The sequence below is a fragment of the Eurytemora carolleeae genome, unplaced genomic scaffold, assembly GCF_000591075.1.
Source record: "Eurytemora carolleeae unplaced genomic scaffold, Eaff_2.0 scaffold1503, whole genome shotgun sequence".
Taxonomy (NCBI): Eukaryota; Metazoa; Arthropoda; class Copepoda; order Calanoida; family Temoridae; genus Eurytemora; species Eurytemora carolleeae.
Genome location: NW_019397390.1, coordinates 33,788 through 57,718, shown reverse-complemented (window position 1 = coordinate 57,718; position 23,931 = coordinate 33,788). Strand labels below are relative to the sequence as shown.

Genomic DNA, 23,931 nt, shown 5'->3' with positions numbered 1-23,931 from the left:
CTGTGCATGTTGTCAGTACAAAATAATTAAGTTAATATCAATATTGATCTATACTGAAAAGATCAATTTAAGGAGCGTGTAAGAATGAATATTCTTCAACTAGTGAAAGAATTTCCATTCTTTAATGCTTGGAGCGTGTAAGAATATACATTCTTTCACGCTCTGACCGTGTAATAATTTCCATTCTTACACGATCTGAGCGTTAAAGAATGAAAACTCTACACCTACAGTGAAAGAATGAGCATTCTCAAACGCAAGGAAGCGAACAATATTAAAATTGTTCCTCCTGAACCTTGTAATAATGGGAATTCTTACACGATATGTTTACTACTATGGAACCGAACAGATATGATATAATAACTCTTATCATCTAAAATGAGTAATCTTATTCAGTTATTAGTTTCTGTAATATCTCATTCTTCAAAAATAGTTTCTGTAGATGTTCTGGAATTTTTATTGAAAAGATGACTTTGATTTGATTTGTAGAAATCTGCCAAGAAATTTGTAAAGAATAAAAAATTCTATATAATGATGAAAAATAAAGAAATGATTCAACATTGATTTATTGTCAAATTTCTTTTGAGAAATATGTTCTTATATCAAAAGAACCCGTAACAAGTAAGACATTTTGTAATATCTCTGTAAATAGTAATAGCAGCCGGTTGTATTTTTGAATGTAGACTCATATAGTTGCCTAGGAGCAGGATAGGAAGTCCGATTGTCGAAATCTCTTTCCGGAGACTTGGAACCTCTGAAAAGTGACCTCCGTCGGCTCCGATTTTTTTATCTCCGAACTCTTTGGACATAAATAGCCCAATTTTTTAATATATACTCCCAATGACCCCTAGAATACAATAAGCTTTGTCAAATCAAGTATAAATCCTAAATCTAAATCCATGATTGGGTTTGCGAAAACTTTCCCTTGTGAAGAAGTACCTTAGATATTTTCAGCCTTAGAAATCAATTATCAGATTTAAAGTGGTTTTCAAGCAAGAAACTGACGCTTTCTTTCACATTTTATGAGCAAAACGTTTTGATAGTGCCAAAAAGTGGCAGGCACCAGAGGGGCAATTAACTAACTAGTGGGAGGCACCAGAGGGGCAATTAACTAACTAGTGGGAGGCACCAGAGGGGCAATTAACTAACTTTTAGGGTTAAAAAAGGGCAATGTCAATGACATCATAGGGATCGGTTAAAATAATTAACAATGTTCAACTTGATGGGCCCTGTCCATTGTTCACAATTGTTTTTTTTTAAGTTTACGATTTGAATCTTTCAAAAAAAAAACCCAGTTTTTCATAAATTTTTGGACACTACTTTTAAAAGCAATCATAGATCTAAATAAAACGAATTAATGACACATTTTATCAATAATAAAACCAAGGGGCTGATACAGGGGGGGCGGGGTTACATTCGCACCCCCTGACAGATTCAGGGATGGGGCGTAGCGCCCCCCCCCCCCTGAATTTGGAATTTTTTGTTTCTATTTTCAGAATAGCTTCTCAATAGCATGCTTAGGGGAAAGAACCCCTAGTGCAAAACAGGAAAAATATCTGTTTTTATGAACTACAATGTGTGAAAAGTTACAAATCTAGTTTTTTTAGTCTTTAGTCATTAATTTTGACTCTTTTTGAGTCTTTTAAGTCAAAATAAATTTTCGCCTGCAGCGCGATTTTTTGTTCCTAATTATGATTTTTTGGTTCCTAAAAAATCTTGCCCCCCCCCCTCACTTAAATCCTGTATCCGCCCCTGATAAAACCCAAAAAGATTCGCTGTTCTGTGAAGAAAACGATCAATAACGATTTTCGAAAAGGCGAAATTGCCCATCCCTATAATGTAGATAATCTTGTATAATAAAGATTGGATACCGAGTAACCTACTTCCCTTCTTTAGTTCAATGTTTTCAATCATAACTTTTATATATGCATTCCTACTGTAGAGCCACGTTATTGACTCAAAAGCAAGTAAAGCGTTGTGTAGGGTTACGGCTGGAAATCTTTTATATATGCATTCCTACTGCAGAGCCACGTTATTGACTCAAAAGCAAGTAAAGCGTTGTGTAGGGTTACGGCTGGAAATGCCCAATTAGGGAATAGTTTCAAAGACAGGTTTGGGTGTGCGATCATGGGGAGTTCAGGTTAGACGCCCCCCCCCCTCGCTATGGTGCCTGGTGTAGTGGGGGGGGAGGCGTGCAGGATAATACACACCCTGAGGCGCAACGGGGGGGCAATACTTTTGTTTACAATGAAGTCCTAGAATTTGTAATCTTACTTCAATTGTCTTCATGAATTCAAAAGGAGTGTTAAAGTGGGTAAATAAATACAAAAGCATTTATAAAGATGACGACATTTGGAAAAATCTCATTAGTTGTGAAATTTGTCACAATTCAAAATATTAGTACAACTCATGTCTGGGTACATGATCGTTGTACAGGTTCATGTGTTCTATACGGACTTACTCCTTGTACAGTGTACTGTACATTGTACACCATAGACCCCCCTAGCTTACCCAGTGAGAGAGAGGGGCTGTACAGTGCTCATGAAAGCATAGCAATTAGACTGTCATTTGTAAAATTTCCAAGAAAATATTTTCACATCAGTCGCGACAAATTTAGTTTTGAAGAGTTAGTTCAAAATAAAAACTTCAATATTTTTTCTTTTTATTTCTTATTTCAGTCTTAAGTTTATAAATCTATTGAGTTGTGATGTAGATACTTATTGTCTTCTTATTATGTTTACCAGCAGAGTCCTCTAGCGGTAATTCTGTAAATAAAATACTGTTGTTCAGAGACAGGTAGTTTAGAAGATTGTCATGGCTAGGAAAGTAAATGAAAATTGTTCATTTTATAAATAGGACTGTTCACTGTTTAGTTTGTAATGCTTATCAAATAGAAAGGACTGCTTCAATATCCATCTATTTGACTTTAAATTGGTCATCTTTTAAAAAAGGACAGTTTTTATGTTTATGTTGTAAATAGGACTATTCATTGTTTATCATATAGAAGGATTGTTTTTATGTTCATGTTACAAATGAGACTATATATTGTTTATCATTTAGAAGGACTGTTATTATGTTCATGTTATAAATAGGACAATTCATTGTTTATCATTTAGAAGGACTGTTATTATGTTCATGTTATAAATAGGACAATTCATGTTTATCATATAGAAGAACTGTTATAATGTTCACGTTATAAATAGGACAAATCATGTTTATCATATAGAAGGACTGTTATTATGTTCATGTTATAAAAAGGACAATTCATGTTTTTCATATAGAAGGGCTGTTTTATGTTCATGTTATAAATAGGACAAATCATGTTTATCATATAGAAGGACTGTTACTATGCTCATGTTATAAATAGGACAATTCATGTTTATCATATAGAAGAACTGTTTTTTTGTTTGTGTTATGAAAAAGACTATTCATTGTTCATGATATAGAATGACTTTTATTATGTTTATGTTATAAATAGGAATATTCATTGTTCATCATTTAGAAGGACTGTTTTTATGTTTTTGTTATGACTAAAACTATATAGAAAGACTGTTTTTATGTTTATGTTATAATTAGGACTATTCATTTTTTATCATTTAGAAGGACTGTTTTTATGTTCATGTTATAAATAGGACTATTCATTGTTTATCATATAGAGGGACTGTTTTTATGTTCATGTTATAAATAAGACTGCTCATTGTTCTTCATATAGACGGACTGTTATTATGTTCATGTTATGAATAAGACTGCTCATTGTTCTTCATATAGAAGGACTGTTATTATGTTCATGTTATGAATAAGACTGCTCATTGTTCTTCATATAGACGGACTGTTTTTACGTTCATGTTATGAATAAGACTGCTCATTGTTCTTCATATAGAAGGACTGATTTTATGTTCATGTTATGAATAAGACTGCTCATTGTTCTTCATTTAGAAGGATTGTTATTATGTTCATGTTATGAATAAGACTGCTCATTGTTCTTCATTTAGAAGGACTGTTATGTTTAAAATAAATAATAACTTTGAGGAACCCCTTTCCTCTAGATATTTCCTTATTATGATGCAAATCTATAACCCTCAGGCTCTGTAAAAATCAATAATCTGTAAAAAAAAAATCTCAAATCTGTAAAAATCGAATTATTCAAATAATCTTTATATTTATCTGTCTACAAGACCGCAAACTCGCTCTTTAAAAACCAGGAGGCTGGATATATCTTGGGGTTCGCATGCTCACAAGATTCAAATTTTCAAATCATTTGATAACACGGACGAAAAGCATAACAAAGATTGTTCTACAGGGTTACCCACTTAGGATGGGACTTCAGAGACGATTGTACGGAATTTATACTGTCTTCTTCCTTATATTCACAGTTCTCTGCAACTGTCAACTTGTTCTAACTTTGTCAAATTATTAAACAGGCCCATAAAAGACACAATTTAATTGATTTATTACATAGGTCGTCTTTACAGTCTCATCCTTTATGGGTAACCCTATAAATTTATGTCATGTTTAGAAACTGGTTTAGAAAATAAAAATTAACTCTTTTAATCGAAAAAAGGTAGTTTCATTTATTTATTAAACTCTTATAATCCTGCACTCTTAGTTAAACTACAGTAGTCAGCGTTTTTATCAATACAATGAAGATTACTTTTCTCTTTATATTGACAACATCTCTATGCTTCCATGTTTGTGTGTACCCATGCTGTTTGATAGCTTTGTAGAAAGCTAAATTTAAATAGAAAGTCGTCTTCATTGTATTGGTATATACGACGACGATTGTACCGTAACCAGCCAGTCATTAACTTTAAGACTATTCACTGTGCAAATCGAAAGAGTAGGAAAATATTAAATCTACTTCATTGTTTATTTAATCTAAATTACATAATATGTAAGAGATACTAGTTACAAAAGTTGATAAATAGGACTTGTGCATCATGTTTTAGCAATAGTGGACCAGTTACTGATTATTTTCTAATTAAGGGATTGTCCAGTCATTTGAGTAAATTAAAGGGAGTGTTCGCGAAAAATGAAAGGGGTATAGGCTTGCGGCGAAAAATAAGCGCTTTTGATTGCTACTAACATTACTTCTATCTATTGCGTCTATAAGGAGAAAATTGTTAAAAACGACTTATACCCAAGTACGTAGTGTTCATACAAATTCAGAAAGATGCAAAATTCAACTCGGATTGTAAACAAATCAATTTAATTCCAAACAAAACATTCAGATATTACAAACAATAGTCATCAATTATTTTTCGATGCATTCGTAAATAGTTGATATTTCATAATATTTTGTATTTTTCATGATCATGAGAGTTACTTTTGAAAACATTTATTCCTGCTTCGAGGATTTTTGATAATGAAGACGACATTTTCATATTTTCCAGGAATGTTCGAAAATCTAGCGCCAGCGAAAATTATTTTAAAAAAAACAAAATCAAAAATATTATAAAATGTTAACTATATATATATATGCGTCGAAAATTAATCGATGACTATTTTTTGTAATATCTGAATGATATGTTTGGAATTCAATTGATTTGTTTTCGATCCAAGTTGAATGTTGCATCGTTCCGAATTTGCAAACCTATACCCCCCTTCATTTTTCGTGAACACTCCCTTTAAGGAGGTACCGATTATTATTTTTTAATCCAAAGAAATTAAGTCTTTCCCACAAACTCTGATTATCTCTTCCCTATATCTTTGCAAACCAAAGTCGAAGCCTTTAGATATTCAAAACTATGAATTATGTTAGATCAAATAATCAAAACTTTTAAATTTCCACGGTTTGCACCATCAACTTGCCAAGATATAGGAATAAGAAAATATGGGTTTGTGGCAAAAAATCAGCTCCTTTTTGAACAATCTCTTTAAGCGTGAACATTTATTAAAACTAAAAAATTAGAAAATTATATAAATGAAAAAGCACGAAAGGGTTGAAAGAGATGACAAATACAATTACATTTGTAAAATGGGTTTCTAGAATTTTAAAACTTTCTCTATAAATAGGTATTTACAATTCACAATGGTACTCCTTATTTTCGTATTTATGTAGGTAATGAAAAAATTCCGGGTTCTGGGACGTTAAGTAACATAACCTCCCTCGGTTTGGGGAATGATAATTTAAAGGAAACATTGAAAATACCTCCATGTTTTCTTTGTAATATCGAACCTGAGAGAGCGTTTTGAAAGGTGTTAGGTACTTTCCCAAAGGCCCTTTCCCAATGACTATTTCCCAAGCGGCAACTTCCCAAATGTAAAGTTAAAGTTAGGTCCCTAGCATTCTGGTCATAATTCGAAATTACGACCAAATTGTTCTATTGACAAAAAAATGAAAAAAAGGCTTGAAATTAGTTTACAATAGGGGTATATAACGGGTCTTAACTCTGAATTGAGTACCATTGTGGTAGAAAACGTAAGGAAATTAAAATCAGCGTTGTTCATCGAAGGCTTAAAGCAAAATTTTGGACCAAATTAGTAATATTTAAAATGAAAATGTCAAACTTTAATTTTAGACAAATTCGAATAAAATTTATATTTTAAGTGCTCTTTGGTCTGTCTTTTGGCAGTGAAATCGAGAATATGAATAGTTTTGGCGGTGCAAGGCAGATAGTAATCACTACTAGAAGTACACATTTTGGAACAAAAATAAACTTGATTGTTCATTTAGTTTTAACATTTCTTAAAATGCCCAAAAAAATTTTAGAAAAAATTCTAATGTTTAGCAAAAAGTTACAAGTTTTAACAAATAGCAACGTAAATTTCTTTAACCTAACTTGAAATTAATGCAAAATAAAAATGCTTCTATTTTTTGCTTTTTTTCACATTTTCTCAAAAAGCGAAGGATCTGTGTAGATTGGTTCACTGGGATCCTGCCACCTCACATCCTCGGCCTCCCCTACAATATATCAACATTGGAAAGGAATAATAAGTTGCCATTTTTGGCCACCAGGTGTATGGTGCTAAAGTGGCGCCGTGGTGGCGCGCAGATAAAACTGAGTCTCAATATCAAAATTGAAAAAAATATAAATTCGAAAAGTATCATATATAGAGTATCTATACCAAACCAGTTAAAAATCATAAAAAAAATTTATTTAAAAAAACCTTAAAATATGTTAAACACAATAAATCAACATTGGGAAAAAAATAAAAAAATAAAGAAAATTTTTAATTTCAAAAGTTAACATGTAATCTATGCCTATATACTACAGTTAAACCCTAAATAAACCATACATCGAAAAAATTATCAAATGTAGTCTTGACAATTTTTCAATGGGTTTTATACTATTTTACGTAAATCTCAGTATTTGCTAAAATAAATAACAAGTCATGAATATGCGGGAACAGTTTTAAAGAGCTCCAAATAATCATTTAAAACTAAATATTCCAATATCAGAAAGTGAAGAATACGACATTTGATGAATTCTTTCGATGTATGGTTTATTTAGGGTTTAACTGTATGTGGTTTAAAATCGAAAACAAATATAAAAACCTTAAACTATGTTTAATTCACAATCGTTGATCATGTTTACCATGTATGTTTGCCCTTAAACTTCAACTGTTTTTAAAAAATAAATATGTATGTGGAAAGGAATTTAGTCTTTGCCACAAACTCTGATTGTCTAATCCAAATTTATCTTTGCAACTCAATGCTGTAGTCCTTAGATACGTCAAACTATGAATTTTGTTGGCTCAAATAATCTAAATTTGTAAAATCAAAGGTTTACACCATCAGGTTACAAAGATAAAATGATTAACAAATTTGAGTTTGTGACAAGGACTTAATTCCTGTAGGGTTTTGTAAAATACACTTTTAAAAGGACTGTAAGCGTAATTTCAAATGGAACTACATTCAAAGATGGATATTCCCGATTTACAACCTCTAGTCTGATCAATAATGTGGAAGATACTGACATTATTCAAGGCAGTGAATATGAATAAAGGGAAAGGAAATGGCGCTGGTCTGGCATGAGAAAGCCAGTCGCACTGCTTTGCAGACCAGTACGGTAACCTAACACACACTCTTTTGGAACAGACACAACATGATTACAGTCGAGGAAATTGCAGAACAATGTCGTCAATTATAATTAACCTTGAATAACGACTATATTTATTGTAAATTTTAATCAAATTATATTCTTTGCATGAAAATTTGGCTTTATAGTGTTGACTTAAATATGTTAATAATATATTACATATTAAACTAATTTTTAAGTGAACAATTAACAATAAACAAATATGCTCTCCTAGATTGTACAAATACCGAGATTCTTATGTACTGTATATACCTACAGTACACACCTTCGGTTCGGTATTCCTTAAACACACTATTTTGATACAGACACACACACATGACGTTTCCACCCCCTGATTTTAAGGCTTAAGGAGATCAGCATTAATGATGAAAAAGTATATTTTAATGAATAAAAACCATGATATATTTTGACTCCATTTGTAAGGACAATAATGTGGCCGGGATAAAAAAATATATTATAACCACGGTGAATACCTGGAGTATGTTTCCAGGGAGGTAGATACCTTTCTTGCGGTACTATTTTACTCTCCTTCAAGTGTCGAAGTTTACTCATCTAAATATATATTTATAATTACTCTGGAACTATTTTACTCTCCTTCAAGTCGGAGTTTACTCATCTAAATATATATTTACAATTACTCTGGTACTATTTTACTCTCCTTCAGGTGTCGGTGTACAATATTCTACAGTACTCTACAGTATTCTACAGCACTTTACAGTATTCTACAGTACTCTACAGTATTCTACAGTACTCTACAATACTCTATAGTATTCTACCTACAGTACTGTACTGTATTCTACAGTACTCTACAGTATTCTACAGTATTCTACAATATTCTACAGTATTCTGCAGTATTCTACATACAGTATTCTACAGTATTCTACAATATTCTACAGTATTCTACAGTATTCTACAATATTCTACAGTATTCTGCAGTATTCTACATACAGTATTCTACAGTATTCTACAATATTCTACAGTATTCTACAATATTCTACAGTATTCTACAGAATTTTAAACAGTATTCTACAGTGAAACCCTTAATAACGAATACATCGAAAGAATTCATCAAATGTCGTATTCTTCACTTTCTGATAATGGAATGTTTCAGATATTTAGTTTTTTAATTAAATGATTATATGGAACTCTTTAAAACTGTTCCCGCATATTCATGGCTATTTATTTATTTTCGCAAATACTGAAATTTACGTAATATAGTATAAAACTCATTGAAAAATTGTCAAGACGACATTTGATAAATTCTTCTGATGTATTCGTTATTAAGGGTTTCGCTGTATACAGTATTCTACAGTATTCTAAAGTATTCTACCTGTTGACTAGAGAGTACTGTACCGGGATCAGACATATCATGCACGGATTTAGACTTTCTACTTCTTCTGAAAAAAAAATAATTGACTATTTAAAGATATATGTATCAAAAAAAAATGTGTACTAATGTAATTATTCCTATCGTACTCCTCACTTCGATATAATCAACAAACTTTGGTCAAGACTTTTTAATGAGTTTTGCGGATGTCTAAACACTCCTGTATGCCGAGTCCATTAGCTCCTGATCCAATCAGGGTTCAGACATGTGTTTGTTGTCTATTCTAAACCAATATAAATAGTATGGCGGTAACATCTATCATTCCATCTATCTCATTATCCAATTAGAGTTATGAATCCTTCAATCGGCGCTATCAGTAAATTAAACTATGGTGTAAAGCAGAACTGACCTGTATAATATGAGGGTAAGGGTAGAAACTAGAGTAAGGAGAAGACCAAGAACAATTAAACCAACTAACATCCCTTTGTATGAGGAGCTAACCAAGCACACTGTTGCCTCCCTGAATGTAAAAACATTGTCTAAAAAATACTGTAAATGGAATTATAACAAATTTCATTTTGATAATGTAAAATTTTATCAGGCTTAATGAGAAGACATTCTTCCTAAATCTATTGACTGAAGAAATTGAGTTTTCGCAACAAACTCAAATTTCCCAATCCCTATATCTTCGCAAGCTAACGTGCATAGTATGAAATATTTACGGTTTGGGTTGCATGTAAGGTTTGTGGCAAAGGCTCAATTCCTTATTAAAAGTAACAACATAGAGCGTGCCATATCAAATTGTATTTTCTAAAAGCTATACAACTTTAAAATGTTTCCAAATTTGGTCTAAACGCACGATGTGATGTGGGAACCCTGTGTTTATAACACAGACTAGATATTTATAGACTCTTATCTCACGAAACCTCGATTCCAGAAAGAAGTGGGGTTCATACAGTACGCATAATGCAGGGTTTGTACTAAACTTCAATTTTGGTATATATTTAGCAGTCATTTTGCAATACTAAATGATCTGAGAGATAGATAGATATTTTTTCCTTAAAATGTAAACAAAAAATAGGAAAAAGGAAACACTGTACAAATAACTTGTTTTTAAAAATACGTACAGTGTACACAAAGAACCACAATATTTCTAAAATGGTACAGTTTTACCCAGCTTGCCTGCTGTACTCAGTACACTGAATCTCTACTCTGTGGTTTATAACCAAAGCAATCTAATTAAAAATACAAGAATGGAACTCATTATTATAGAATGACAATGATACGGTAGAAAAGAAGCATATTTTTACTTCAGTTCTATAATCTAATTGTTACTTTTATTTTCTTTTAATGAAAATTTAAGCTTACTTTGCTCTGATGACCTCCACTTGCCCATTCTATAACAATTTTATTTTTTTAACATTCCAATTTAGATTGGTCGTCAGAATTTATGCAATAATTGTAAAATTAAAAACACAAATGTTAAAAATAAAAAAAATTTTAAGAAAATAAAATTGTTCCTCTGGAATGCTGGACCGTGTTTCATACACTCGGAACATTTCTCGTATCTCCATCTAGACAAATAAAAAATATATATTTTTCAAACTTTAAAAACATTGACTTTACATTTATAGCAAAAAGAATAAATTGATTAAAAACTGGAGAGGAGAGGATTAGTTGGAATAGATTTGAATTAAAAATTAGGCCAAGGTATAAACATGAAACAAACATTGAATTTAATTTTTACGTTAGAAACAGTTTTATTTGTTCATTTTCAAGTCGTTCGCTGGTTTAAATAATGATGGCACCATAGCTTCAGTAGAAGTAAATATTTCCATTTACCGATTTAAAGATTCATCTCTAATTGGATAATGAGCTAGATGTTACGGCCATACTATTTCTATTGGTTCAGAATATACAACAAACAGATGACTGAACCTGAGCTGGAAACTTTAGAATTGATATCGGGATTAATGCTTGATCCACTCTTTTTCTTAATCTCCAGATTAAATATTGCTTGTTCTCCTCATGAATTTAATCTCCAGATTAATTAACAGATGGGGATTAAGGATATCACATTCTAAAGTGTTTTGCTCTGATTGCATCAGGTGCTAATGGACTCGGCATAAAGGAGTGATAGAATGAAAATAATGTAAAGATACCTTGCTTCCTTTATCAGTTTCTTCTTGTTTCTTATCCCCAGTAGAATCTGATTCTCTTCGTCGCCTTCCGAAACTGTTATCTCTGCCTGCAAAATCTTTAAGCTCTTTATTTCTACACTTGAAATTAAGAAATAAAAAAATCGCTTATTTGGCAGCAAAGTTGGAAAGCTGCCAATGAAGGAACAAAAAATTGCTAATATTCAACAAAAAACGTTTATTTGGCAGCAAAAAGTTTAATGACTGCAAAATAAGCGATTTTTGTCGCTTATTTCGTAATATAGAATAATACTTTGAAATAGATTGTTTTGCAAAGATAACTGTAAACAGTTTTTATGAAGTAGCAATGATCAGTGAAAATGATTTGTTATTTTTTTTTGACGAGAGATGGACAATTTTTTCGTTTTTAAGTAGAGATGAACAATTTCTAACATATAAGATAATATATAAGATATATGCTTTTTAACATGATTAATTTTCTTTTTTGCGTATTTATAAATTTTTGCTTACTATAACTTCTTATTCATAATATTTCTTTCTAAAACCAGACAACAACATAATTTTAGGCGATCTCTTCTAAAGAGCAGAGTGCCCGAGTCATCATTTCATAACGTGCCCAAGTCATCAGTTCATAACGTGTCCGAGTCATCAGTTCATAACGTACCCGAGTCAACAGTTCATAACGTGTCCGAGTTATCAGTTCATAACTTGTCCGAGTCATCAGTTCATAACGTGTCCGAGTCATCAGTTCATAACGTACACAAGTCAACAGTGCATAACGTGCCCAAGTCTTCAGTCCATATAACGTGCCCGAGTCAACAGTGCATTTTTTTTGCGTATTTATAAATTTTTGCTTACTATAACTTCTTATTCATAATATTTCTTTCTAAAACCAGACAACAACATAATTTTAGGCGATCTCTACTAAATAATAGAGTGCCCGAGTCATCATTTCATAACGTGCCCGAGTCATCAGTTCATAACGTGTCCGAGTCATCAGTTCATAACGTGTCCGAGTCATCAGTTCATAACGTGTCCGAGTCAATAGTTCATAACGTTCCCGAGTCAACAGTACATAATGTGTCCGAGTCATCAGTTCATAACGTACACAAGTCAACAGTGCATAACGTGCCCAAGTCTTCAGTCCATATAACGTGCCCGAGTCAACAGTGCATAACGTGCCCGAGTCATCAGTGCATAAGGTGCCCGAGTCATTAGTTCATAACGTGCCCAAGTCATCAGTTCATAACGTGCCCTTTAACATTTTGATCCATGTAACAGTGAGGAAGATTTATTCGCTCTTCTATCTAGGACAGTGTACATTATTCATAATTTGTCACATTTGCAGATAAACCCAAATAAAGCTTGGAAATTGTTAATCGGACACTTGAAATTACGTCGTGTACAGTCCCTTTAATATAAGAATGTTCTAGAAATATCAAACTATGGCTAGATTTGTTCGATTTCTTCAATTTGAATTAAATAGCGTATTGGTCAATAGACAATAATTCATAAATCTTGAAACTTACAAAGTTGTCGTTAAATATTTTTTCATGAAAAGGCATCTGCCGACAGCGAACATTAATATAAACCCTTAATATATTTTAAATACCAGATGGTCCATCACACACCGCTGGTCTGCATCCACTCCTACACGATCTAAATAATAATAATAATAATGATAATAATAGTAATAATAATAATAATAAAAATAATAATAATAATAGTAATAATAATAATAATAATAATAATAATAATAATAATAATAATAATAATAATAATAATAATAATAATAATAATAATAATATATCTAACCTAACAGTTGCCTCAAACACTAAGAAATTAGATTCTGGAATCTTGAAAGCATTGAACGAAGTTTCCAATCCGTCAGCAGCTCTGCAAATATACAAAATCTAATGGGATGGTATCACCATATTTAAACTAACAAGGAAGCGAAGGTAAAATTGACATTACTACTACATGTCTGTGACTCCGTTGATTCTCTAGTTCTGATTTTATTCAAAAGTGTAGGAAAAGTAAATTTATTTGGTTACATATTATAATATTATTATAGTGGGAATACAACCTATCCCACTAACCTGAAGTAACCAAGGGCTGGGAATACAACCTATCCCACTAACCTGAAGTACCCAAGGGTTGGGAATACAACATATCCCACTACCCTGGAGTAACCAAGGGCTGGGAATACTACCTATCCCACTGACCTGGAGTAACCAAGGGCTGGGAATACAACCTATCCCACTAACCTGGAGAGACCAGAGCTGGGAATACTACCTATCCCACTAACCTGAAGTAACCAAGGATTGGGAATACAACATATCCCACTAACCTGGAGTAACCAAGGGCTGGGAATACTACCTATCCCACTGACCTGGAGAAACTAAGGGGCGGGAATACTACCTATCCCACTAACCTGGAGAGACAAAGGGCTGGGAATACTACCTATCCCACTAACCTAGAGAGACCAAGGGATGGGAATACTACCTATCCCACTAACCTGGAGTAATCAAGGGCTGGGAATATTACCTATCCCACTAACCTGGAGTAACCAAGGGCTGGGAATACTACCTATCCCACTGACCTGGAGTAACCAAGGGCTGGGAATACTACCTATCCCACTAACCTGGAGTAACAAAGGGCTGGGAATACTACCTATCCCACTGACCTGGAGAGACCAAGGGCTGGGATTAAAACCTATCCCACTGACCTGGAGAGACCAAGGGCTGGGAATACAACCTATCCCACTGACCTGGAGAGACCAAGGGCTGGGAATACAACCTATCCCACTGACCTGGAGAGACCAAGGGCTGGGAATACTACCTATCCCACTAACCTGGAGAAACTAAGGGTTGGGAATACTACCTATCCCACTAACCTGGAGTAACCAAGGGCTGGGAATACAACCTATCCCACTAACCTGGAGTAACCAAGGGCTGGGAATACTACCTATCCCACTGACCTGGAGAGACCAAGGGCTGGAAATACAACCTATCCCACTGACCTGGAGAGACCAAGGGCTGGGAATACAACCTATCCCACTGACCTGGAGAGACCAAGGGCTGGGAATACAACCTATCCCACTGACCTGGAGAAACTAAGGGGTGGAAATACTACCTATCCCACTAACCTGGAGAGACCAAGGGCTAGGAATGTAACCTATCCAACTGACCTGGAAAAACTAAGGAGTGGGAATACTACCTATCCCACTAACCTGGAGAGACCAAGGGCTGGGAATACTACCTATCCCACTGACCTGGAGAGACCAAGGGCTGGGAATACAACCTAACCCACTAACCTAGAGACCAAGGGCTGAGAATACAACATACCCAACTAACCTGGAGAGACCAAGGGCTGGGAATACTACCTATCCCACTACCATAGAGAGACCAAGGGCTGGGAATACAACCTATCCCACTGACCTGGAGAAACTAAGGGCTGGGAATACTACCTATCCCACTGACCTGGAGAGAAAAAGGGCTGGGGATACAACCTATCCCACTAACCTGGAGTAATCAAGGGCTGGGAATACTACCTATCCCACTAACCTGGAGAGACCAAGGGCTGAGAATACTGCCTATCCCACTGACCTGGAGAGAAAAAGGGCTGGGAATACAACCTATTCCACTAACCAGGAGAGACCAAGGGCTGGGAATACAACCTATCCCACTGACCTGGAGTAACCAAGGGCTGGGAATACTACCTATCCCATTAACCTGGAGTAACCAAGGGCTGGGAATACTACCTATCCCACTGACCTGGAGAGACCAAGGGCTGGGAATACTACCTATCCCACTGACCTGGAGACCAAGGGCTGGGAATACTACCTATCCCACTAACCTAAAGAACCCAAGGGCTGGCAATACTACCTATCCCACTAACCTGGAGAGAATAAGGGCTGGGAATACTACCTATCCCACTAACCTGGAGACCAAGGGCTGGGAATACTACCTATCTCACTAACCTGGAGAAACCAAGGGCTGGGAATATAACCTATCCCACTAACCTGGAGTAATCAAGGGCTGGGAATACTACCTATCTCACTAACCTGGAGAAACTAAGGGTTGGGAATACTACCTATCCCACTAACCTGGAGTAACCCAGGGGATGGGAATACTACCTATCCCACTAACCTGGAGTAACCAAGGGCTGGGAATACTACCTATCCCAATGACCTGGAGTAACCAAGGGCTGGGAATACAACCTATCCCATTGACCTGGAGAGACCAAGGGCTGGGAATACAACCTATCCCACTAACCTGGAGAGACCAAGGGCTGGGAATACTACCTATCCCACTGACCTGGAGTAACCAAGGGCTGGGAATACAACCTATCCCGCTGACCTGGATTTACCAAGGGCTGGGAATACTACCTATCCCACTGACCTGGAGTAACCAAGGGCTGGGAATACAACCTATCCCGCTGACCTGGATTAACCAAGGGCTGGGAATACTAACTATCCCACTAACCTGGAGAGACCAAGGGCTGGGAATACGTATGGATCAATAGGACATCCACGGGAATCTATCAATTCAACAATTCTAAAAAAAGGAAATTAAAATAGTTTACAAACTGATCTGTTGATTAAACTTGTTTACTAGTTCATTAGTTTTTATTTTTGATTTTGTTGTTGTTTTTGTTATTTTTTTGTTGTTTTTATCGTTATTGTTGTTGTTGTTTTTGTTGTTGTTGTTGTTTCTGTTGTTGTTGTTGTTGTTGCTGTTGTTGTTGTTGTTGTTGTTGTTTCTGTTGTAGTTGTTACTTTTGTTGTTGTTATTGTTGCTGTTATTGTTATTATTATTGTTAATGTTGTTTTTGTATTTAGAAATGTTGTTGTGGTTGTTTTTGTAATTTTGTTGTTATTGTTGTTATTGCTGATGTTGCTGTTTTTATTCTTATGGTTGTTCTTGTTGTTGTTTATATTATATAATACCTGTCAGAATAAGGATCCTTTGCAATAACATTTGTAGCAAATATATCCCTGAAAAAATAAAAAATTTAATTTTGTAAAAACTTAAATTCATCAAATCAATACTCATGTTCATCACATTTATAATCATATTAATCATATCTATGATCATATTCATCATATTTATGTTTACATTCACCATATCTATGCTTGTATTCATAATATTGATGCTCATATTCATCATACCAATACTTATATTCATCATATTTATGATCATATTAATCATATTTATAATCATATTAATCATATTTATGTTTACATTCACCATATCTATGCTTGTATTCATAATATTGATGCTCATATTCATCATACCAATACTTATATTCATCATGTTTATGATCATATTAATCATATTTATAATCATATTAATCATATTTATGTTTACATTCACCATATCTATGCTTGTATTCATAATATTGATGCTCATATTCATCATACCAATACTTATATTTATCATATCAGTGCTCATATTCATGAATTTGTCCATGTAGATTATAGTACAGAAACACATTCATGCACGAAATACTTATTTTCGGATGTCTTTAAAATGCTTGTACAACTCACCAAATCTGAGTCGTGTACACATTTATGAATCCACGTACAAACGATTTTAATATTCATGTACAGCTTTTGTACACTGTGTTATAGTGTGTACACCATGTATTGTATACCTGAGTAGGTTTTCTCCTTCTTGAGTCTCAAGTTTGAACTGAAGAGGATCTCCGACAGCTATCGTAGTTGTTGGACGATCCTTGAAATTAAAAAGATTGGACGATCTTTGAAATCTAGTTTGTTGGACGATCCTTGAAATAAAGAAAGTTGGAAATCCTTGCACTAAAGAAGGTCGGATTATCCTTGAAATAAAGATGGTTGAACGATCCTTCAACTAAAGAATGTTGGACGATCCTTAAAATAAAATGAGTTAGGCAATCCTTTAAACAAAGTAGATTGGACGATCATTAAAATAAATGGTTGGACTATTCCTGAAATAAAGTTAGAAAATTTTTTTTTGCAGGTAGCCGTTAGTGATTAAGGTAAGAACGGAATGAACGTTTCGTTAATGGTATTATCTGTTTTATGAAGTTACCACTAGTTAACGATCTCAGTTTTAATAATGGCGTTAATGAAAGATTGTTTGCAACAATTAAAAAGAAGGTTTTATGAAATAATATTGGGCTGAAGACAGCATGAAAAAACATCAAAATCTATAGAAATTTTATTTGCATGTGTCATGCAATTTTAGCAGAAAAAAAGAACAAAAGTTGCCATTCATTAACAGACTCTTAATCTGATTTACTTAAACCTCTGTTTCGTTAACGGAACTCCTAGCCTTAAATGTAATTAAAAATTGGTTACCTGATACTTGATGACTAGTCTGACCCTACTATCCAGTGTGTGCTCAGCTGGCAGGTATTCAATTGGAACAGGTTGCCCAGATCTTATAATATCAGAATATATTATTTTTTAAATTATAAAATTTTACATTTTTCGAGTTCTAAATAATCATGTCGTTGCCTTTAAAATTAAGAACTAAGAATTTAAAACTAACCCTGCTCCGATATAACCGGAAGTGACGACAGCTGATCCTGGACCACGTGTAGTGCACGTGAGGTTGTACTTCATATCCATGTTAGTCTGAATATCTTCGCTGAACTGAACCACCACTATGTTGGTGATCGTATCTCCATACTGAAAAATCATTACAATTTAAAAAATGCGCTTAAACTTTACTTCATGACTACAACTCCGTCAATGTTCCTGTTTGCCGCCCTGTACACCGTGAATCCTGCCATGATGTCCCTAAACAGATTTATAAATTGGTTCCTAGACAGAAATGTTACAGTTAAACAGGAGAGGTTTGTCATCAGGCTACAAAAGAGGTCTACAACAGAGTACCCAGGAAGTAATGTACTGAAGTTACAACAGAAACCAAGAAAGGAATATATGAAGATGTAGAGTTGCTGGAAATGAAGAAGTATGTAGAAAAATAAGGGATAGATAACCCTATTTATCAGCACTCTCTTACAGCACTCCCCCCCCCCCCATTGTACCAAATATTGTAGCAGGCCCTACTCCCTATATTTGTTAACCTGAATATGCCTAGATATATTACGTTGTACATTGTCTGTAAATTTAAATGTGCTTATCATAAACTATGTAACATGATTAAAACATGTATTGTGATAGATTAACTACGTTATAGCTATCCGAGCTAATCTTATAAAAACATACATTAAACTTAAACTACGCTGCATATTTACTGACGTAAAACTTGTAAATTACGTCAATTACCTTTAACTTGTAACATATAAACCTCCTATACATTAGTTGATATAGAGACTCCAACTTGATTGCAGCGAGAGAGTAATTGGTTATCGTTGAAACATAGGAGCTGAGATCATGCCCCATTTGTTGGCATTGATCGATTAATAAATAGCTAGTGTTCATGTTGACATTGGTAGCTTGGCATCGATAGATTAATAGCTATTAGCTAGTGTCCGTGTTGACATCAATAGCTGACGAGATCGCACCCATTGGTTTGGCACTGATAGAATACGAGCTAGTGTCAGGTTGACATAGATAGCTAATGAGATTGCGCCCATTGGAACCTGGATAGATACAGGTCTGAGAGCAGTTTATGGAGTAGGGCATTGACTACAAGTATACACTAGAGGCTATGGGGAACTTGAGTGTATATAGCCACCCCCTTTCACAAAACCTTTATTTGGAATTTCCGAAATTTTTATGTCTGACGTTTTCAGAAAAAAATGGAAAACCTATGCATCACTATCATATTCATGAAAATGAGCATACACAATATCGTTGGATTTTCAATTTGTCATAAATGTTTTGGTGGCATATTTCTTTTCAATTCTCTTATTCAAACAGAAAGAAAACTATTATAGATATTTAAAGTAGAATCATCACATAGATTCAGCCTGCTTATAAAAAGTTTCATCAATTTTTAAGACAGGGTCAACTTTGAAGTGTTGCAATGCCTGGGGCTTAGATTTTACCGCTCTACCTCACTTATTCTTTTATGTAGCCATTTACATGTACATTCTAGCACTATAAAGCACTTGCTGTTGGTTTTGGTTTTTAAGAATTAATTGGCAAAATTCTCATTGATTTTTGCTTCAGAGCGTGAAACCTTCAAATCACATTAATCAATCTACAGGGTTACCCACATAGAAGAAGATTGCAAAGACGACTGTAAAATATCTTTAATAAGAGATTTTAAGTTTAAATTTAGTCTTCTGCATTAAATTTATTATTTTATTGGTTTATTTAATAATTTGGCAACGAAAAAACAAGTTTTAAGTTGCAGTGAATCATGAATATAATAAAACAGAGGCCGAATTTAAAGAATTTGAGCCGCGGCTTAAATTTGAGACGCGGATTAAATATGATTGATTCTACTTAAAATTGTATTCAATTGCGCTCAATTAAAACCGGTTTTTGGCGGATAAAAATTTTTAAAGACGACCTTCAACAACTCTTTTGCAAAGCATGTATAAATCATATGTTAGGGCGGGACGGGTCGATCTCTTCTCCATTTTATTCTATACTCCTTGGATGAGACTCTTAGCACGACTAGAAATTTTTTGGTTGCGGCGATTTACATGGTTTATCACAAGACTTAAAAAAAGACACTTAAGTTTATAATTGCAGGGAACTAGAAATGTGACAAAAAAGACGGAATAAATATATATAATCTCTTCTTTCGTGTACTCTCATCCTTTGTGGATAATTTTATACCTGACCAGTACCACAGTCTGGGATAATTTTATACCTGACCAGTACCACAGTCTGGGATAATTTTATACCTGACCAGTACCACAGTCTGGGAACCCTCCACTCCCTGGTATCCGAAGTGTGTGCAAATTACCCCCAGTTCCTCTGACATAGCAACCAGATCTGGAAGAAAAATATGAAAGTGTTTAATAAAGATGCTGCTTAAAAGGGATCTAGACTAGATTCTAAGTAACCAATTTAATATTTCTTAGTTCAAGATTATATGAGTACATTTTTTTTTAAAACGATGAAGGATGTTAAATGAATTAAACTCTTTAAAAAACAACGACACCTCCCTCTTTGTTACTAAGATTTAAGGAGGGTTGCGCTCGAAACCAAGGAGTATGAAATAGAAGGGAGATTATGATTATACATGCTTTGCAGACGGTACTTCATTTGAATAAGAAATATTTGTCTGATGTACAATTACCGCGCAGTTTTATCTCCCTTCTTTTTCATATTTCTTGCTCGAAACTCTTCCTTTTTATTTTCTCTACAATGGTCAACGTTCATATCAATACAATGTGCTGAATAAAGCTTGTTAAAACTATTAGAAAGATCTCACAATTATATTGACAATGCCGACCAATTTACGATGAGAACTAGAAAACTCTGGAATAGACTTTAAATAGTCCAATGAATCAACATGAGACACATCAAATGTGCAGTGTAAACAGATCCATTTCACTCAATAAGGGATTTCATAAGTAACTTTTTAAACAATTTCCTTTGGAACAACATCAAATACACTTAATTATTGCTTTTGTGTCTTCTTTCTATTGCACAGTTTTCTGGTTCTCACTGTATGAGAAAACCAGGTTGTCCTAGCCGCGGCGCTAGGACCGGATTAGTCTGACTGCATAGTTGTAAAATTGAGCTATAAGCCTACCTGCCATAGTTATTGTGTGTATAAATTCTTCCTCTAAACCCTTCAGGTGTTTTCAAGGTAAACGCCATCCCATCTTGATCACAGGTCTGAGACACTTAAACATTCAATACCTTAGAACTAGTAACTACAAAAATATTTCAACATTAGTTTTGTTTAAATTAAACTCACAAAATTATGTGTCTTTACTCTTTAGCAGAAAATAAATTTGCGCAAAGATATGGATTCCATGGCAATAATGAGAATTATAATGATGTTAAAACTTTTTTTTTTTATAAAAAGTATTTAAAATAAACTATGAGAAAACGAAGAAAAAAGAAACTTTTTATTATTTTTTATGGAAAATTTTAATACTTGTTCATGTAGAAAAAACGTTCAGTGAATATCAAATTTCAAATGTTTTCAGTTGCATTTCAAATAGGTTAACACAGTGCTATATTTTTGTTAATATCACAAATGTGTCTTATTTTTATTTTAACTTTGTGAAAATCCAACCAAATCTTGCTCAATCTTGATCACTCACTCGTGCCACAAGTTGTTAGTTTCGGCCCAATAAAGATTGGAATCCCCAAAGATATGTTTTCTTATGTTAACAAAATCATTGAGATCCCAATATGTCTGTTTAAAATGGAGAAATGTAAACACAGCTGTAGAGATGGGCGTCGTTTCTATGATAGAACTAAATTTTTGAGAATCAGCAAAATTGTCGTATGGAGAAAAAAAACGAACAATGGACAAACGATTTGGATCATTCAGAGAAATGAAAAAAACGATCGTTTTTTAAAAACAAGCAAAAAACGATCGATTTAAAACTGTTCCAACGAACTTTAAAAAACGACAGTTTTTCCACTGAACGAACAAATTTTCCAGCAGAACGAACGAACAATATTTAAAACTAACTTTTAAAAAAGATCGTTTTTTCAACTGAACAAGCGATTTTTTCGAACAAACTTTTAAAATTGAATAAGCGTTTTCTGAACAAACGATTCTACTGAACGATCATTCTGTGAGAAAACGAACAAAGCAAATGGAAAATAAAGGATATTTTTAAGTTGAACGATTGAAAAAAAATAACGAAATGAAAAAAGCCGAACGCGCTCATCTCTACAAATCTTTAAGGGTTCCTCGTTTCAATATTTCTAGGCCACGCCCAGGATGCTGAAATTTGATGCCACACACTGGCTTACCATCCAAACATCCCCCCTGTCCACCCTGCCCAACCCTGCTGTAGAAATCCCAATCTAACGTTTCTCCCAAATCAAATTGATTTAGATCTCTCTCCGCTAGATCACTGATTTCACAGTTATCCCTACGTCCTCTTGTCCTAGAAAAGTTAATTTAAATGTATATTACAAAATATAAACCTACCATCAAGACAACTGTCGTCAGTAAACTCTTGTTTGGCCTCACGTTGGTAGTAATCAAACCGTTCACTCTGCTCGAATGCCACGGGATTATCAATATCATAATCATAACTATTCTTCTCACTTAGTTCACAGTTCTCTTCAGTGGTAGGGGAGAATCCAACACTACTTTAAACAGAATATCGGCGTAATTTCAAGAGATACTTTATTGATTCACAACTTATAAACCTGGTCTGAGCAAAAATGAGATATCCTTGTTTTTCAAAGTAAAAATTTATAAATTATTTTGAAAGTTGCTGTCTCATTTCTACTCAGTCAAAGGTTTAAAGTGTATTGTTGTAAATTGGAATTCTTTGAATAGAGCATCACATGAAATTTTGCCGACGGTCCATGGTATATATATATTTTAATGATAAATTATATTGTTATATGTGCAAAGAAGAATTTTTTTCTGCAAAATTCGTTTTTTTGCTTGTATCATAAAAAAAGTAAAATGTGTGCAATGTGCATAAGTTTAAAAATAAATTAGCATTAATAAATGTTAAATGTAATTCAGAGGATATTGCAGCTATGATTTTTAGGGAGTTTATTTTTGTTACATTTTAATTATTCATAAATTTTTGTAACAGAGAGTCACAAGACAAAAGCAAATTTTCGTATCTCCAGACGGCCACAAACAAAGAGAAAAGAATATATATTAGAGTGGAATTTAGCCAATCCCTTGGAATGAATGGCCGTTTTACACTTTTTTCTAGTAAATTCTACTCTAATATACATTCTATTCTCTTAGGCCACAAATCTGCCGAAATATCTGTAGGCCCCTTTGGAAATTAACTTGCATACATGCTATACCGACGATTTTTGGAGTTTTACATCTAACCCCCCCCAAAAAAGGAGGGATGGGGGTAGTAGTAGTATAAGTCATATCATCATTTGATTTTATTTAGCATGAATCATTTAGGGATTTCAAACTGAGAGCGTACACCGGAAGGAAAGTACAATTATGTGTTTATATTATTATTATATCACAATTTAAACTAAATTGATTTGACCTACATCAGAATTTGTCAGTTCTATTAAATATGAAATGAAAGTTTGATGAAAAAGATTGTTTAAATGTTGAATGAGGATAAAAAAACCAAAAATAATTAAATAAGAGTTTAAACGTACCTAAAAAAATTAAGTTACATGCATCTATCTTTTATATACACATATACTTTGTTTGGGTGTCTGTTTGTTAGTATCCAATAAACGCCTAATCGGCTGAACCGATTGGGCCCAATTTTTTTTTGAGACTTCACATGTTCCCAGGAAATGTTTACAAATGATAGTTTTGCCTTCAAAAAAATTTGATTGTCATTAAATGTTGAAAATCCA

The 23,931-nt window shown here is 33.8% G+C and overlaps 1 protein-coding gene across 7 annotated transcripts in view; it reads right to left on the bottom strand.

The window, feature by feature from the left end:
* Nucleotides 1-5,850: 5,850 nt before the first annotated feature.
* LOC111714044 (uncharacterized) overlaps nucleotides 5,851-23,931 on the bottom strand; it is a 30,216-nt gene continuing 12,135 nt past the window's right edge. For 4 of the 7 annotated variants that reach the window (XM_023489046.1, XM_023489050.1, XM_023489051.1 and 1 more), the window contains 17 exons: nucleotides 22,559-22,722; nucleotides 21,194-21,287; nucleotides 20,337-20,427; nucleotides 18,059-18,198; nucleotides 17,866-17,947; nucleotides 17,181-17,260; nucleotides 16,474-16,521; nucleotides 16,010-16,081; nucleotides 13,338-13,418; nucleotides 13,135-13,181; nucleotides 11,526-11,620; nucleotides 10,884-10,937; nucleotides 10,732-10,760; nucleotides 9,773-9,883; nucleotides 9,367-9,433; nucleotides 8,510-8,588; nucleotides 5,851-6,898 (listed from right to left, as the gene is read on the bottom strand). In XM_023489046.1, coding sequence (XP_023344814.1) covers nucleotides 6,822-6,898; nucleotides 8,510-8,588; nucleotides 9,367-9,433; nucleotides 9,773-9,883; nucleotides 10,732-10,760; nucleotides 10,884-10,937; nucleotides 11,526-11,620; nucleotides 13,135-13,181; nucleotides 13,338-13,418; nucleotides 16,010-16,081; nucleotides 16,474-16,521; nucleotides 17,181-17,260; nucleotides 17,866-17,947; nucleotides 18,059-18,198; nucleotides 20,337-20,427; nucleotides 21,194-21,287; nucleotides 22,559-22,722 — 1,411 coding nt within the window. In that variant the 3' untranslated portion in view covers nucleotides 5,851-6,821. Of the gene's footprint in view, nucleotides 6,899-8,509; nucleotides 8,589-9,366; nucleotides 9,434-9,772; nucleotides 9,884-10,731; nucleotides 10,761-10,883; nucleotides 10,938-11,525; nucleotides 11,621-13,134; nucleotides 13,182-13,337; nucleotides 13,419-16,009; nucleotides 16,082-16,473; nucleotides 16,522-17,180; nucleotides 17,261-17,865; nucleotides 17,948-18,058; nucleotides 18,199-20,336; nucleotides 20,428-21,193; nucleotides 21,288-22,377; nucleotides 22,515-22,558; nucleotides 22,723-23,931 lie in introns of all 7 variants that reach the window. The other 3 variants (XM_023489048.1, XM_023489047.1, XM_023489049.1) reach the window with 3 other exon arrangements.